This window comes from Delphinus delphis, chromosome 12 (assembly GCF_949987515.2).
Source record: "Delphinus delphis chromosome 12, mDelDel1.2, whole genome shotgun sequence".
NCBI lineage: Eukaryota > Metazoa > Chordata > Mammalia > Artiodactyla > Delphinidae > Delphinus > Delphinus delphis.
The window spans coordinates 68,598,600-68,611,407 of NC_082694.2; the positions used below are offsets into that span (position 1 = coordinate 68,598,600).

General features: G+C 37.1%; 1 protein-coding gene across 3 annotated transcripts in view; it reads right to left on the reverse strand.

Moving 5' to 3' along the window:
* The window catches only part of BABAM2 (BRISC and BRCA1 A complex member 2), a 444,366-nt gene that overhangs the window by 340,996 nt on the left and 90,562 nt on the right, over positions 1–12,808 (reverse strand). For all 3 annotated transcript variants that reach the window (XM_060026897.1, XM_060026895.1, XM_060026898.1), the window contains exon 4: positions 8,607–8,701. In XM_060026897.1, coding sequence (XP_059882880.1) covers positions 8,607–8,701 — 95 coding nt within the window. The remainder of the gene's footprint in view (positions 1–8,606; positions 8,702–12,808) is intronic.

Below are 12,808 nucleotides of genomic sequence, written 5' to 3' on the forward strand. Positions count from 1 at the left end.
AAAGCTCTGCAAATAACCTCTCCAACCAAGAATCAACTCTTCTTAAGTGTCCCTGAAAACTACTTCTAAGCACAGATTAACTGGATGATTAGCACGTTACTGTTGTATTAAAAACTTTCCACCACCAGCCCCAAACCAAATTAACATATCCCTCTGCCATGTACTATGTTGTATTCACATGATTTTCTCATATTGTCTATTAAATAAAGTTGTGTGCTAACCCTGCTAACCAGAGAACACACCTAGAGTATAGTTCAGGCTTTTTTTTTTTAATTGAAGTACAGTGATTTACAAGTTGTGTTAATTTCTGCTGTATAGTGAAGTGACTCAGTTATACATATATAATAAATTCTTTTCAATATTCTTTTTCATTATGATTTATCACAGGATATTGAGTACAGTTCCTTCTGTTATACAGTAGGATGTTGTTTTTCCATCCTATATATAATAGTTTGCATCTGCTAATCCTAAACTCCTAATTCTTCCCTTCCCCCCATACCCTCCTTGGCAACCACAAGTCTGTTCTCTATTCTATGAGTCTGTTTCTGTTTCATTGATACAGAAACAGTTCATTTGTGTTCTGTTCATTTGTGTCATAGTTTAGATTCCACATATAAGTGATATCATATTGTATTTGTCTTTCTCTTTCTAACTTACTTTACTTAGTATGATAATCTCTAGGTCCATACATGTTGCTGCAAATGGCATTATTTCATTCTTTTTAATGCCTGAGTAATATTCCTATATATATATTCCACATCTTCTTTATCCATTCATCTGTTGACTGATATTTAGGTTGTTTCCATGTCTTGGTTATTGTAAATAGTGCTGCTATGAACATAGAGGTACATGCATCTTTTCAAATTCTAGTTTTGTCTGGATATATGCCCAGGAATGGGATAGCTGGTTCATATGGCCGTAGAGTTCAGGGTTTATCTCCATTGCTTAGGCCTTAGGTCCTAACTTTCAATTAATATTACCTTACATGGTTTGGTGAATAAATTATTAGCATATATAATGTAGAGCAAGGAGGCAAATTTTTAAGAAATCTACTACAATTTATGAATGTTGATCTTAAAAGAAGCTCCCAGACATACTGTAAGCTAATTGCAATGCTGCTTCCATTTCTATCTTATGAAATGCTTTAAGTTGAGTTTAAGAGATCAAAGGAAAAGCAATATCCGTATTTTATGACCACATCTCAATATAAAAATATGTAATCACCCAGCTTGCACAACAAACTGATTTACATCAAAAAAGTAGAAAAAGATGAAGAACGTAAGTCTGTAAAGAGATTTCTGCTCAACAGAAAGAAAAACTTTATGTTTAAAGTTAGAGCTGTAAGGTTGCTGGATACAAGATCAATATACAAAAATCAATTGTTCCTGTATAGTATCAATGTGAAAATGAAATTAAAAACAAGTTTATTTACAAAAAGAATGAAGTTCTTAGGAATAAATATAACAAAACAACTGTAAAATCTGTACTCTGAAAAGTACAAAAATTATTAAAAGATATTAACAAAAGACTTAAAAATGTTAAGGCATTTCATGTTCCTGGATTAGAAGACAATGTTGTTAAAATGCAAATAATCTCTAGCTGGATATACAGATTAAATGCAATCTCTTCCAAAATCCCAGTTGGATTCCTTGCAGAAATTGACAAGCTTATCCTAAAATTAATATGGAGGGCTTCCCTGGTGGCGCAGTGGTTGAGAGTCCACCTGCCGATTCAGGGGACACGGGTTCATGCCCCGGTCCGGGAGGATCCCACATGCCGCGGAGTGGCTGGGCCGTGAGACATGGCCGCTGAGCCTGCACGTCCGGAGCCTGTGATCCGCAACGGGAGAGGCCACAACAGTGAGAGGCCCGCATACCGCAAAAAAAAAAAAAAAAAAAAAAAATTCATATGGAAATGAGAGCAACCCACTAGGCAAAGCAATCTTGGAAAAGAAGAACAAAATTCAAAAACTCATACTTCCCAATTTCAAAACTTATTACAAAGTCACAGAAAGCAAGACAGTGTGATACGGGTATACAAATTGGGAGTTCAGAAACAAACCCACACACTTATAATCAATTGAGTTTCAGAATGCCAAGAATGCCAAAACAATTCAATAAGGAAAAAATAGTCTTTCCAATAAACTGTGCTTGGGGCATCTGGATCTCCACTTGTAAAATAATATAGCAAGGCCCCTACCTCACATAAGAGCAAAAATTATTAAACTTGGACTAGGCAATGGTTTCCTAGATGTGAAACCAGAAGCACAAACAACAAAAGAAAAAAGACAAGTTGGACTTCCCAAAAATTAAAAATTTTTGCCCTTCAAACAGTACTATCTAGAAAGTGAAAACATAATCCATCGAATGGGAGAAAGTTTTGTAAGTCATATATCTTGATAAAGAACTTGTACCCAGAATATATAAAGAACACTTATACCTCAACAATAAAAAGACAAATAACCCAATTTAAAAATGGGCAAAGGATCTGAATAGACATTTCTACAAAGAAGATAAATAAATGGCCAATTAACACAGAAAAAGATGCAAAACATCAAAAAACCACAATGAGATAACCACTTTACACCCACTAGGATGGGTCTAATCATAAAGATAGATAACAGTAAGTGTTAGTGAGAATGTGAAGAAACTGGAACACTTATACACCACTGATGGGGATGTAAAATGGTACAGACACTTTGGAAAATAGTCAGGGAGTTCCTCAAAAAGTTAAACATAGTGTTACCATTTGACCCTGTAATTCCACTCCTATATATCCAAAAGGACTAAAAATATGTCCACACAACAGCAGTATTTATAATAGCCAAAATGTGTAAACAACCCAAATGTTCATCAACTGACAAAAGTACAAATAAAATGTGGTACATGTATACAATAGAATATTACTTGGCAACAAAAAATGATGTAGTGATACATGTTACATTGAAAACAGCATGCTAAGTGAAAGAAGTCAGTCACAAGCACCATAGATTATATGATTCCATTTACATGAAATATCCAGAATAGGCAAATCCACAGACAGAAATATACATTAGTTATTGTTGACAGTGAACACAGGTGGGGGTGGGGAGGATAGGGAAGTGACTGCTAATGGGTTTGGAATTTCTTTTAGGGGTGATGACAATGTTCTAAATTTGACTGTGGTGATAGTTGCACAACTAAAAACCACTGAAATTAATCAAGACAGTATGGTACTGGCACAAAAACAGAAATACAGATCAATGGAACAGGATAGAAAGCCCAGAGATAAACCCATACACATATGGTCACCTTATATTCGATAAAGGAGGCAAGAATATACAATGGAGAAAAGACAGCCTCATCAACAAGTGGTGCTAGGAAAACTGGACAGCTACATGTAAAAGAATGAAATTAGAACACTTCCTAACACCATACACAAAAATAAACTCAAAATGGATTAAAGACCGAAATGTAACGCCAGACACTATTAAACTCTTAGAGGAAAACACAGGCAGAACATTCTATGACATAAATCACAGCAAGATCCTTTTTGACCCATCTCCTAGAGAAATGGAAATAAAAACAAAAATAAACAAATGGGACCTAATGAAACTTAAAAGCTTTTGCACAGCAAAGGAAACTATAAACAAGATGAAAAGACAACCCTCAGAATGGGAGAAAATATTTGCAAATGAAGCAACTGACAAAGGATTAATCTCCAAGATATACAAGCAGCTCATGCAGCTCAATAGCAGAAAAACAAACAACCCAATCTAAAAATGGGCAGAAGACCTAAATAGACATTTCTCAAAAAAAGATATACAGATTGCCAACAAACACATGAAAAGATGCTTAACATCACTAATCATTAGAGAAATGCAAATCAAAACTATAACGAGGTATCACCTCACACCAGTCAGAATGGCCATCATCAAAAAATCTACAAACAATAAATGCTGGAGAGGGTGTGGAGAAAAGGGAACCCTCTTGCACTGTTGGTGGGAATGAATATTGATACAGGCACTATGGAGTGTTCTCCATATGGAGGTCCCTTAAAAAAAACTAAAAATAGAACTACCATATGACCCAGCAATCCCTACTGGGCGTATACCCTGAGAAAACCATAATTCAAAAAGAGTCATGTACCACAATGTCCATTGCAGCTCTATTTACAATAGCCAGGACATGGAAGCAACCTAAGTGTTCATCAACAGATGAATGGATAAAGAAGATGTGGCACATATATACAGTGCAATATCACTCAGCCATAAAAAGAAATGAACTTGAGTTATTTGTAGTGAGGTGGATGGACCTAGAGTCTGTCATACAGAGTGAAGTAAGTCAGAAAGAGAAAAACAAATACCATATGCTAACACATATATATGGAATCTTAAAAAAAATAAAATGGTTCTGAAGAACCTAGGGGCAGGACAGGAATAAAGACGCAGATGTAGAGAATGGACTTGAGGACCCAGGGAGTGGAAAGCGTAAGCTGGGACGAAGTGAGAGAGTGGCATGGACATATATATACACTACCAAATGTAAAACAGATAGCTAGTGGGGAGCAGCGCATAGCACAAGGAGATCAGCTCGGTGTTTTGTGTCCAACTAGAGGGGTGGGATAGGGAGGGTGGGAGGGAGATGCAAGAGGGAGGAGATAGGGGGATATATGTATGTGTATAGCTGATTCACTTTGTTATAAAGCAGAAACTAACACACCATTGTAAAGCAATTATACTCCAATAAAGATGTTAAAAAAAAGCCACTGAATTATACACTTTAAATAGGTGAATTGTATGGCATATAAATTATGTCTCAATAAAGAAGTTATTTTAAAAACATCAGAGCTATTCCCAAAATGGAAAATGATACCTCACTGGAAATAATGTCAAGCAAAGGCAAATGGCCTTCTATTGGAGATATTACTATAAGAGATGGATTCAATTAGTGGTTCCCAATAGCAGTTCACAGACTAACACATAAAAATCACCCAGGGAACTTAATGACTCTGTGGCTCCCTAAAGCATCTATCTAATTCAGTATGTCCAGTGAGGTTCAAAAATTTGTATTTTTAACAGGCTTCCTAAATTATTCTAGCATATAGCCAGAAGTGGGACCAACTATACCATTAAGATCCTAACAATAATTTTATGATTCCCTGATATCTATGAGATACCTATCTCTAGATCTGGTATCTATCTAGTACTTTCCATTCAGCTGAGAATCTCAAAGTCCATAATGAAATTCACCTTCCTGAATGAAGAGTCTGTGTTTAGAAAAAAGTGGCTTCATCAGATGGATTAGGGCACCTCATATATTTTTATTAACCTTATGTGTATCCTTTAAGCTACTTCAAACCGTTTTTTGCAAAGATACAGGGCACCCTCCAGAGCTGTGTAGACCTCACCCAGCTAGTGCAGGGTGTATCCTGGTTGCTTATCTAGACTTGTCCAGCTGACTGGTCCATGAAGAAGCACTGGGTAACCTGCCTGAGGCCTTAGATAAACTATAACTAAAGAGAGGTGTTCCCCTAGATTTGTAATCTTTCTTTTAGATATAGTGCTTTATTTTTTTGGCTGTTCTTTTCAGCTAATTTCTCAAAAACATTTATGATAACTTCACTCAAAACTAAACATCAGGGGACTTCCCTGGTGGGGCAGTGGTTAAGACTCCACGCTCCCAATGCAGGGGGCCCAGGTTCAATCCCCGGTCAGGGAACTAGATCCCACATGCATGTCGCAACGAAGAGTTCACACGCCACAGCCAGGGAGCCTGTGTGCCGCAACTAAGGGGTTGGTGAGCCACAACTAAGAAGCCCACGAGCCACAACTGGGGAGCCCACCTGCGGCAACTAAGACCCGGAGCAATCAAATAAATAAATAAATAAAATATACACCATTAAATAAATAAATAAATAATAAAAAGGTTACACTTCTTAAAAAAAGAAAAAAAAAACTAAACATCAGAAGAGTGAAGTTATAATATCAACTCCAACACAACAATATGGTCGATTTCCCAGATGAATGGATAAAGAAGATGTGACACATAAATACAATGGAATATAACTCCACCATAAAAAGAAACGAAATTGAGTTATTTGTAATGAGGTGGATGGACCTAGAGACTGTCATACAGAGTGAAGTAAGTCAGAAAGAGAAAAACAAATACCATATGCTAACACATATATATGGAATCTTAAAAAAAAAAATGGTTCTGAAGAGCCTAGGAGCAGGACAGGTATAAAGACGCAGACATAGAGAATGGACTTGAGGACACAGGGAGGGGGAAGGGTAAGCTGGGATGAACTGAGAGAGTGGCATGGACGTATACACACTACCAAATGTAAAATAGATAGCTAGTGGGAAGCAGCCCCATAGCACAGGGAGATCAGCTCGGTGCTTTGTGTCCACCTAGAGGGGTGGGATAGGGAGGGTGGGAGGGAGAGGCAAGAGGGAGGAGATATGGGGATATATGTATACATATAGCTGATTCACTTTGTCATACAGCAGAAACTAACACACCATTGTAAAGCAATTATACTCCAATAGAGATGTTAAAAAAATAAAATTAAATAAATCTAGGTCGATTTCCTGAATATTAAAACAGAAAAGTGGAGTAAGATAAAACTTAAGGTCCTTTCTAACTTTTAAAGTCTATACTCTCACCAAAATAAATAGATAGATAGATAGATAGACAGATGAAAGATAATGTCTATACTCACAATCCTTGCCAATATTGAAGATGTGCTTTGTAAATTTTACAGGCAATTCGTAAGAGAAATTGTAAACATATATTTCCTATCCTTTCCATCATAGTGTTTCCTCTTGCATCATCCTAGCTCAAAGCCCCTTCCCCCGCACAGATTTTTACAACAGTCCTCAATCTCTCTTAATCCATTGTACTGACCACACTGCTGTTAGATAATTCTCCAAGTATCATTTCCTTCAGTGGCTCTTAACCTAGCATTCAATGCATTCCACAGTCTTATCCCAAGTTATCTTTCTAACCTTTTCTAGCCCTTCCTTATATTAACTTACCCTTCAGCAAACCTGTCAAGTACCTTCTTCTACAATATATTATACATATCATTTGTTTATGTCATTCCCCTTACTTGAAATACTCTCTGCCACACTCCCCACTTTTGTTCCATTCTTCAAGTATTATTATAAGTTTCACCTCCGCAACAAAGCCTTTTCTGACAAGCTTCTTTAAACTTCTGGAGCTCTTAGCCTGTAATATACCTTTGGCATTTAGCATATGCTACCTTCCACTGGGCAGATTTAATACAGGACAGATCTGTAGGGGCACGTCCGCCTTATTTTCTCCAGGTAAGGCCTTCAGCTTCAATATGGGGTGAATTTGTAACACAAAGCATCTAAAGGGACCATACTTAAACTACAATTTTTTAAAAAAATCAACTAAAGTAACAGTTTATGTGTAATTATTAGATTTTGCAACAAACCCATCCTACTCTTGCCAACTGTATTTTTACAGCTGTTTTCCAAAATTTAAGATAATTCTTTAGGTTTGGGTTAGTACTTCCTGTTTAATACTTCCCTTTTAAAAAAGGGAGGGGGGACAAGATTTCAAAGCAAGTCCTCAAACTTTTTTTTTTTTTTTTTTTTGTGGTACGCGGGCCTCTCACTGTTGTGGCCTCTCCCGTTGCGGGTCACAGGCTCCGGACACGCAGGCTCAGCGGCCATGGCTCACGGGCCTAGCCGCCCCGCGGCATGTGGGATCTTCCCGGACCGGGGCACGAGCTCGTGTCCCCTGCATTGGCAAGCGGACTCTCAACCACTGCGCCACCAGGGAAGCCCCCTCAAACTTTTAATTACAAAACTTCAATGAGACAAAAAAAAATTTCCAAAAAACAAAACTAAGAACAAAGTTTTTGAACAATAATAGAACCTCTCTTATGGTATAGGCATCATAGCAAAATCAAACTTGAGAAGGGAAAGAGAGAGACATTTTGTCTGGTCAGACCTTTTAAACAAAATGGTACATGCTTTTCTCCACTAGCCATGAAAAAAACACTTTTTATACAAACCACATGTGATCTGACAAGTACTACCATCCTTTTCTCTGCTTTAAATCCAGAAACATTTTACTTCAACTACAAAGTTTCTGGTCTTGCTTAATAAAGAACACTTAATCTGGTCTTTACCCTTCTGATAATAATACTGAGAAAATGCAGATGTAAGTCCAAATTTGCCACTTTCACTTCTATACAAAAAAAGGCCTCCTGAAGAGCCAAGAAACACTCCCCTAACAAGCCCCGTGATGAAGTGTTAGTAAACATTAGAAAATTGATCGCAGGCATGAAATATTAAGTTAAAACAAAGAAAATGTTTTCAACATGTCTCCTTCAGCTGAAGTAAATGTATTTTAACCAATATGCTAGAGGTTTTCATTAATCAAAATAGTCTGAAAATAAAACTGCAGTGAAAAAAAATCTCTTAACTATTTTGGCACATAACGAGTTACACTTATTTCACAGGACAGAGAAAAAAGGGGTGGAAAAAAATCCATGTGTTCAGCAAATGTATCTGTTAAAGAATTGTCAAAAGCTAACTTGATTCTCCTTTCAGCAAACAGAGATCATCCAAACAGGCCTGCAGTACTCACATGCAGAGCAGAGGGGTCTGGCAGGAACTCAGCATCTTCTCCAAAGATAAAGTCGGGAGGCAGCTCTGGGTACTGGGCATTGAAAATGATATCCCCTGAAATAAAAGAAAATGTCAGGCTCTTCTTATTTCCTTGCAAATGTATGAACGATCTGGGGAGTGCATCAGAAAAACTTCTAAAAGAAGTTTATATTAGTTTAACAAAAATACTGAAAAGCACTTTCAGAAACAAAAGAACTGATATCTTCTTTTAAATTAACATTCACAGCATGCAATCAGAAAGTGTTACCTCCTAATACACTATAAATACCCATGTAGAAAAGTAGAAGCAACGACATCCAGAGTACATGCAGATTTTATTAATAGGAAACATTACTGTCCAGTCACTGCCCGCTAATTAATAAGCCTTTATCAAGGACTGATTTTCTAAAGATAAAGTCCTTGCCTTGAAGAAATTAAACACACAAACCTTTGGTATAATGGAAAGAACATTTGGCTTGGAGTCCAAAAAGTCAGATTTAAAACCACAGGATCTCCTAATTATTTATTAGTTCAAGTCATCTTGGGCAAGTTTTAACTTCTTTGGAGTTCAGTTTCCTCATCAGTAAAAAGAGGATATAATAGTTCTGACATCACGGATTTGTTGTGAGGGTAAAAAGAGATAGCATGTCTAGCTAGGTGTCTGGCATACGGTAAGCACTCAACAAGTCATACAGGAGTACTACTATTGTTAGTAATAGTGTTATTACTATCGAAAGTATTACATTGAAGCATAAGATAAATTACAAAAGCTCCTTGACAAATTTGTACTATAAGTTCTTCTACCTCTCTGTTCCTCTCCTTTCTCCTTCTTTAGCTTCCTTTTCTTCCCCTCTGCTCACCCCAAGAATCCGCCCTCATCATTCCACTTACACCAACGAGCAGATCAGTATACCCACAATCTAACACACACACTGGGTTGTAGTGTATCAGAGTGTGTATACTTGTATACATGCACACAACCTCTGTACCCATACACACACGTAGTGTTGGATCAGTCCAGTCATTTTTACTGCTCAAACAATAATATCTTCATAGTGACATCTAAATTCAAACATTCAGAATTCAGTTTTCATTTGAGCCTTTCTAACCCTGTGTACTGTGTATTTCAACTTCAAACTCAACAAGTCTAAAAACATGCTCGTGACTATCCCTTTTCTCACTCCTTTCTTCCCCTAACTGACTTCCCCATTTCTAGGGATGGCACTGCTACTCCTTAATCACCCATGCTGAAACTTTAATGTCTTCTTTGAACTGACCCACACCCTTTATACTCTTAGAAAACAAGTCATCTCAATTTTTTCCCCAAAATGTTTCTCATATGCATATTTCCTACTGCTAACAGCTCAACCCAGGCCCAGATGACTTAGTCCATACAGTTATGCATCCAAAGAACAAACATTTGAACTCTCCTCTAGGCACTATGCTGGGCATGAAAGATCAAACACAAAACTCTGTTTTTAAGGACTCAACAGACTAGAAGAATTATTACCATACCCTCTTAAATGGTCTCCCAATACATCCAGCCCATACTACATACTATCATAAAGTAAATCTTAAAGTACTGCTTTGCCCCAAAACACCCTAGCTCAAAAACTTTCAATGGTTCTCTAATGTCAAATGGAGTAACAGCAAACTTCTCAAACTGGCATTTAAGGCCTCCAAAATACAATGTTCCTTATTTATCCACCCTTCTCCCTATCTACAAGCCGGTACCAATATTCTATTCCCATCAACATGATCCACTCGCTAACCTCCAAACTATGACACCTAGTTGAAATGCTCTTTCCCCTTTCTCAGTTCTTACTCATCCTTTATGAGCCCTCTTAATTACCTTCTCTTGCATGAAGCCTTCCCTAATAAATCCAGTACACAATGATCATTGTTACTTCTGAAATTCAACAGTACTGATTGGTTATGCCATTCAGTGAGTATTTAACTGTAGACTTATATTGGTTTTGTAGCTCCATTAATTTTAAAAATCCATAATAAACACATGGTACATGTGAGGCACTATGATACATGCTATGTCAATACAAAGACGGTTATCCTCAAGGAGCTTACATTTAGTGAGGGGGACAGAACATATACACTGCAGCACAAATACACAGCAGTACAAAGTAAGTACATATACTTGATCTTCCTAAATATATTGTAAGCATTCAGAGAATAAATATGCTCTTATTCTTATTTCATGTCTTCTCCAACAGGGCAAAGTACAATAGATACAGAATATATTCAAGAAATGCTCAATATATGAAAGAAGTTCTGTTCTCTGAATTGGTAAAGAATAGGGCTTCCCTGCTGGTGCAGTGGTTAAGAATCTGCTTGCCAATGCAGGGGACACGGGTTCAAGCCCTGGTCCAGGAAGATCTCACATGCTGCAGAGCAACTAAGCCCGTACGCCATAACTACTGAGCCTGCATTCTAGAGCCCGCGAGCCACAACTACTGAGCCTGTGTGCCACAACTACTGAAGCCCATGAGCCTACAGCCCATGCTCCATAACAAGAGAAGCCACCGCAATGAGAAGCCCGCGCACCGCAATGAAGAGTAGCCCCTGTTCACCACAAATAGAGAAAACCCGCGCGCAGCAACAAACCCCCAATGCAGCCAAAAATAAATAAATAAATTTATTTTTAAAAAAAAGAATAAAGTATGGAAGAGTTACTTCCACCACTTTCTGTAGGGAATAAATCTAAACAAGAAAATATACTCTTCAGAAGTTGGGTGTGGAATTAAATGATCAAAAGTAGTACAATCACTACCTCTCCTTCACCCTACCACAATCATTACCCCGGGTTTTTAACTATATCTATTACAAATTATAAACCTCCTTCAAGTGTTCTAACTATAAAACATTACCCCAAGCCAAGACTAAGAGGCAAAGGCAATATAAATGTACTGATTACTCATTCTTACTCAACTATACCCATAGGTTAATAGAACAGAGGCATTAAAGTTTTGGAAAAAGCCAAGCTAGAATCTATTGTGCCTTGATGTTCAAAAAATAAATAGCATGCTAAATTCCAATAGAAGAAATTTTATTACTTTTGTTACGACAGGAGGACACAAAGCTGGATTTTCAAGTTCTCAAAGGAGCACTGTCAGTAATACGTATTTCCAAACCACTAAACATTAGAAATCTGATCCAAGGATATCTACTCTTGCCAATTCTATTCAACATTGTACTGGAGGTTTTAGCCAGGGCAATTAGGCAAGAAAAAGAAATGAATGGCATCTAGATTGGAAAGAAAAACTAAACTTATCTCTATCCACAGATGACATGATCTTGCATATAGAAAACCCTAAAGAATTCACACACACACACACACACACACACACACACACACACAAAACTATAAGAACTAATAAACAAGTTTCGCAAGGTTGCAAGATACAAGATAGATGTATAAAATCAACTGCTTTTCTATACACTACTAACAAACAATCCTAACATAAAGTTAAGAATATAATTCCATTTACAACATCAAAAAGAATGAAATACTTAGGAATAAACTTAACGAAAGAAGTGTTAAGACTTGTACTCTAAAAACTACAAAACATTGTTGAAAGACTTTAAAGAAAGCCTACATATATGGAAGATGAACAACTCATGCTCATGGATCAGGAGACTTAATATTGTTAAGATGGCAATACTACCTAAATTAATCTACAGATTTCATGCAATCCTGCTGGCTTTTTTTTTTTTTTTTTTTGCAGAAATTGACAAACCACTCCTAAAAGTCATATGGAAATGCAAGGGATCCACCATGGCCAAAAAGTAATCCTGAAAAAGAGCAAAGTTGAAAGACTCACACTTCCCAATTTCGAAATTTATTACAAAGCCACAGTAATCAAGACAGTGTGGTAACGACATAAGGACAGACATACAGATCAATGGAGCAGAATTCAGACTCTGGAAATAAACTTTCATATTTATAGTCAACTGATTTTTGCCAAGGGTGCCAAGACAATTCAGTGGGGCAAAAAGAGTTTTACATCATTTGACACCCATAAGGATGACTATTAAAGAAAAAAGAGAGAGAGAATATAACAAGTGTTGGCGAGGTTGTGGAGAAACTGGAACCCCTCTGCACCACTGGTGGGAATGTAAAATGATGCAGCTGCTATGGAAAACAATATGGCAGTACCTCAAACATTT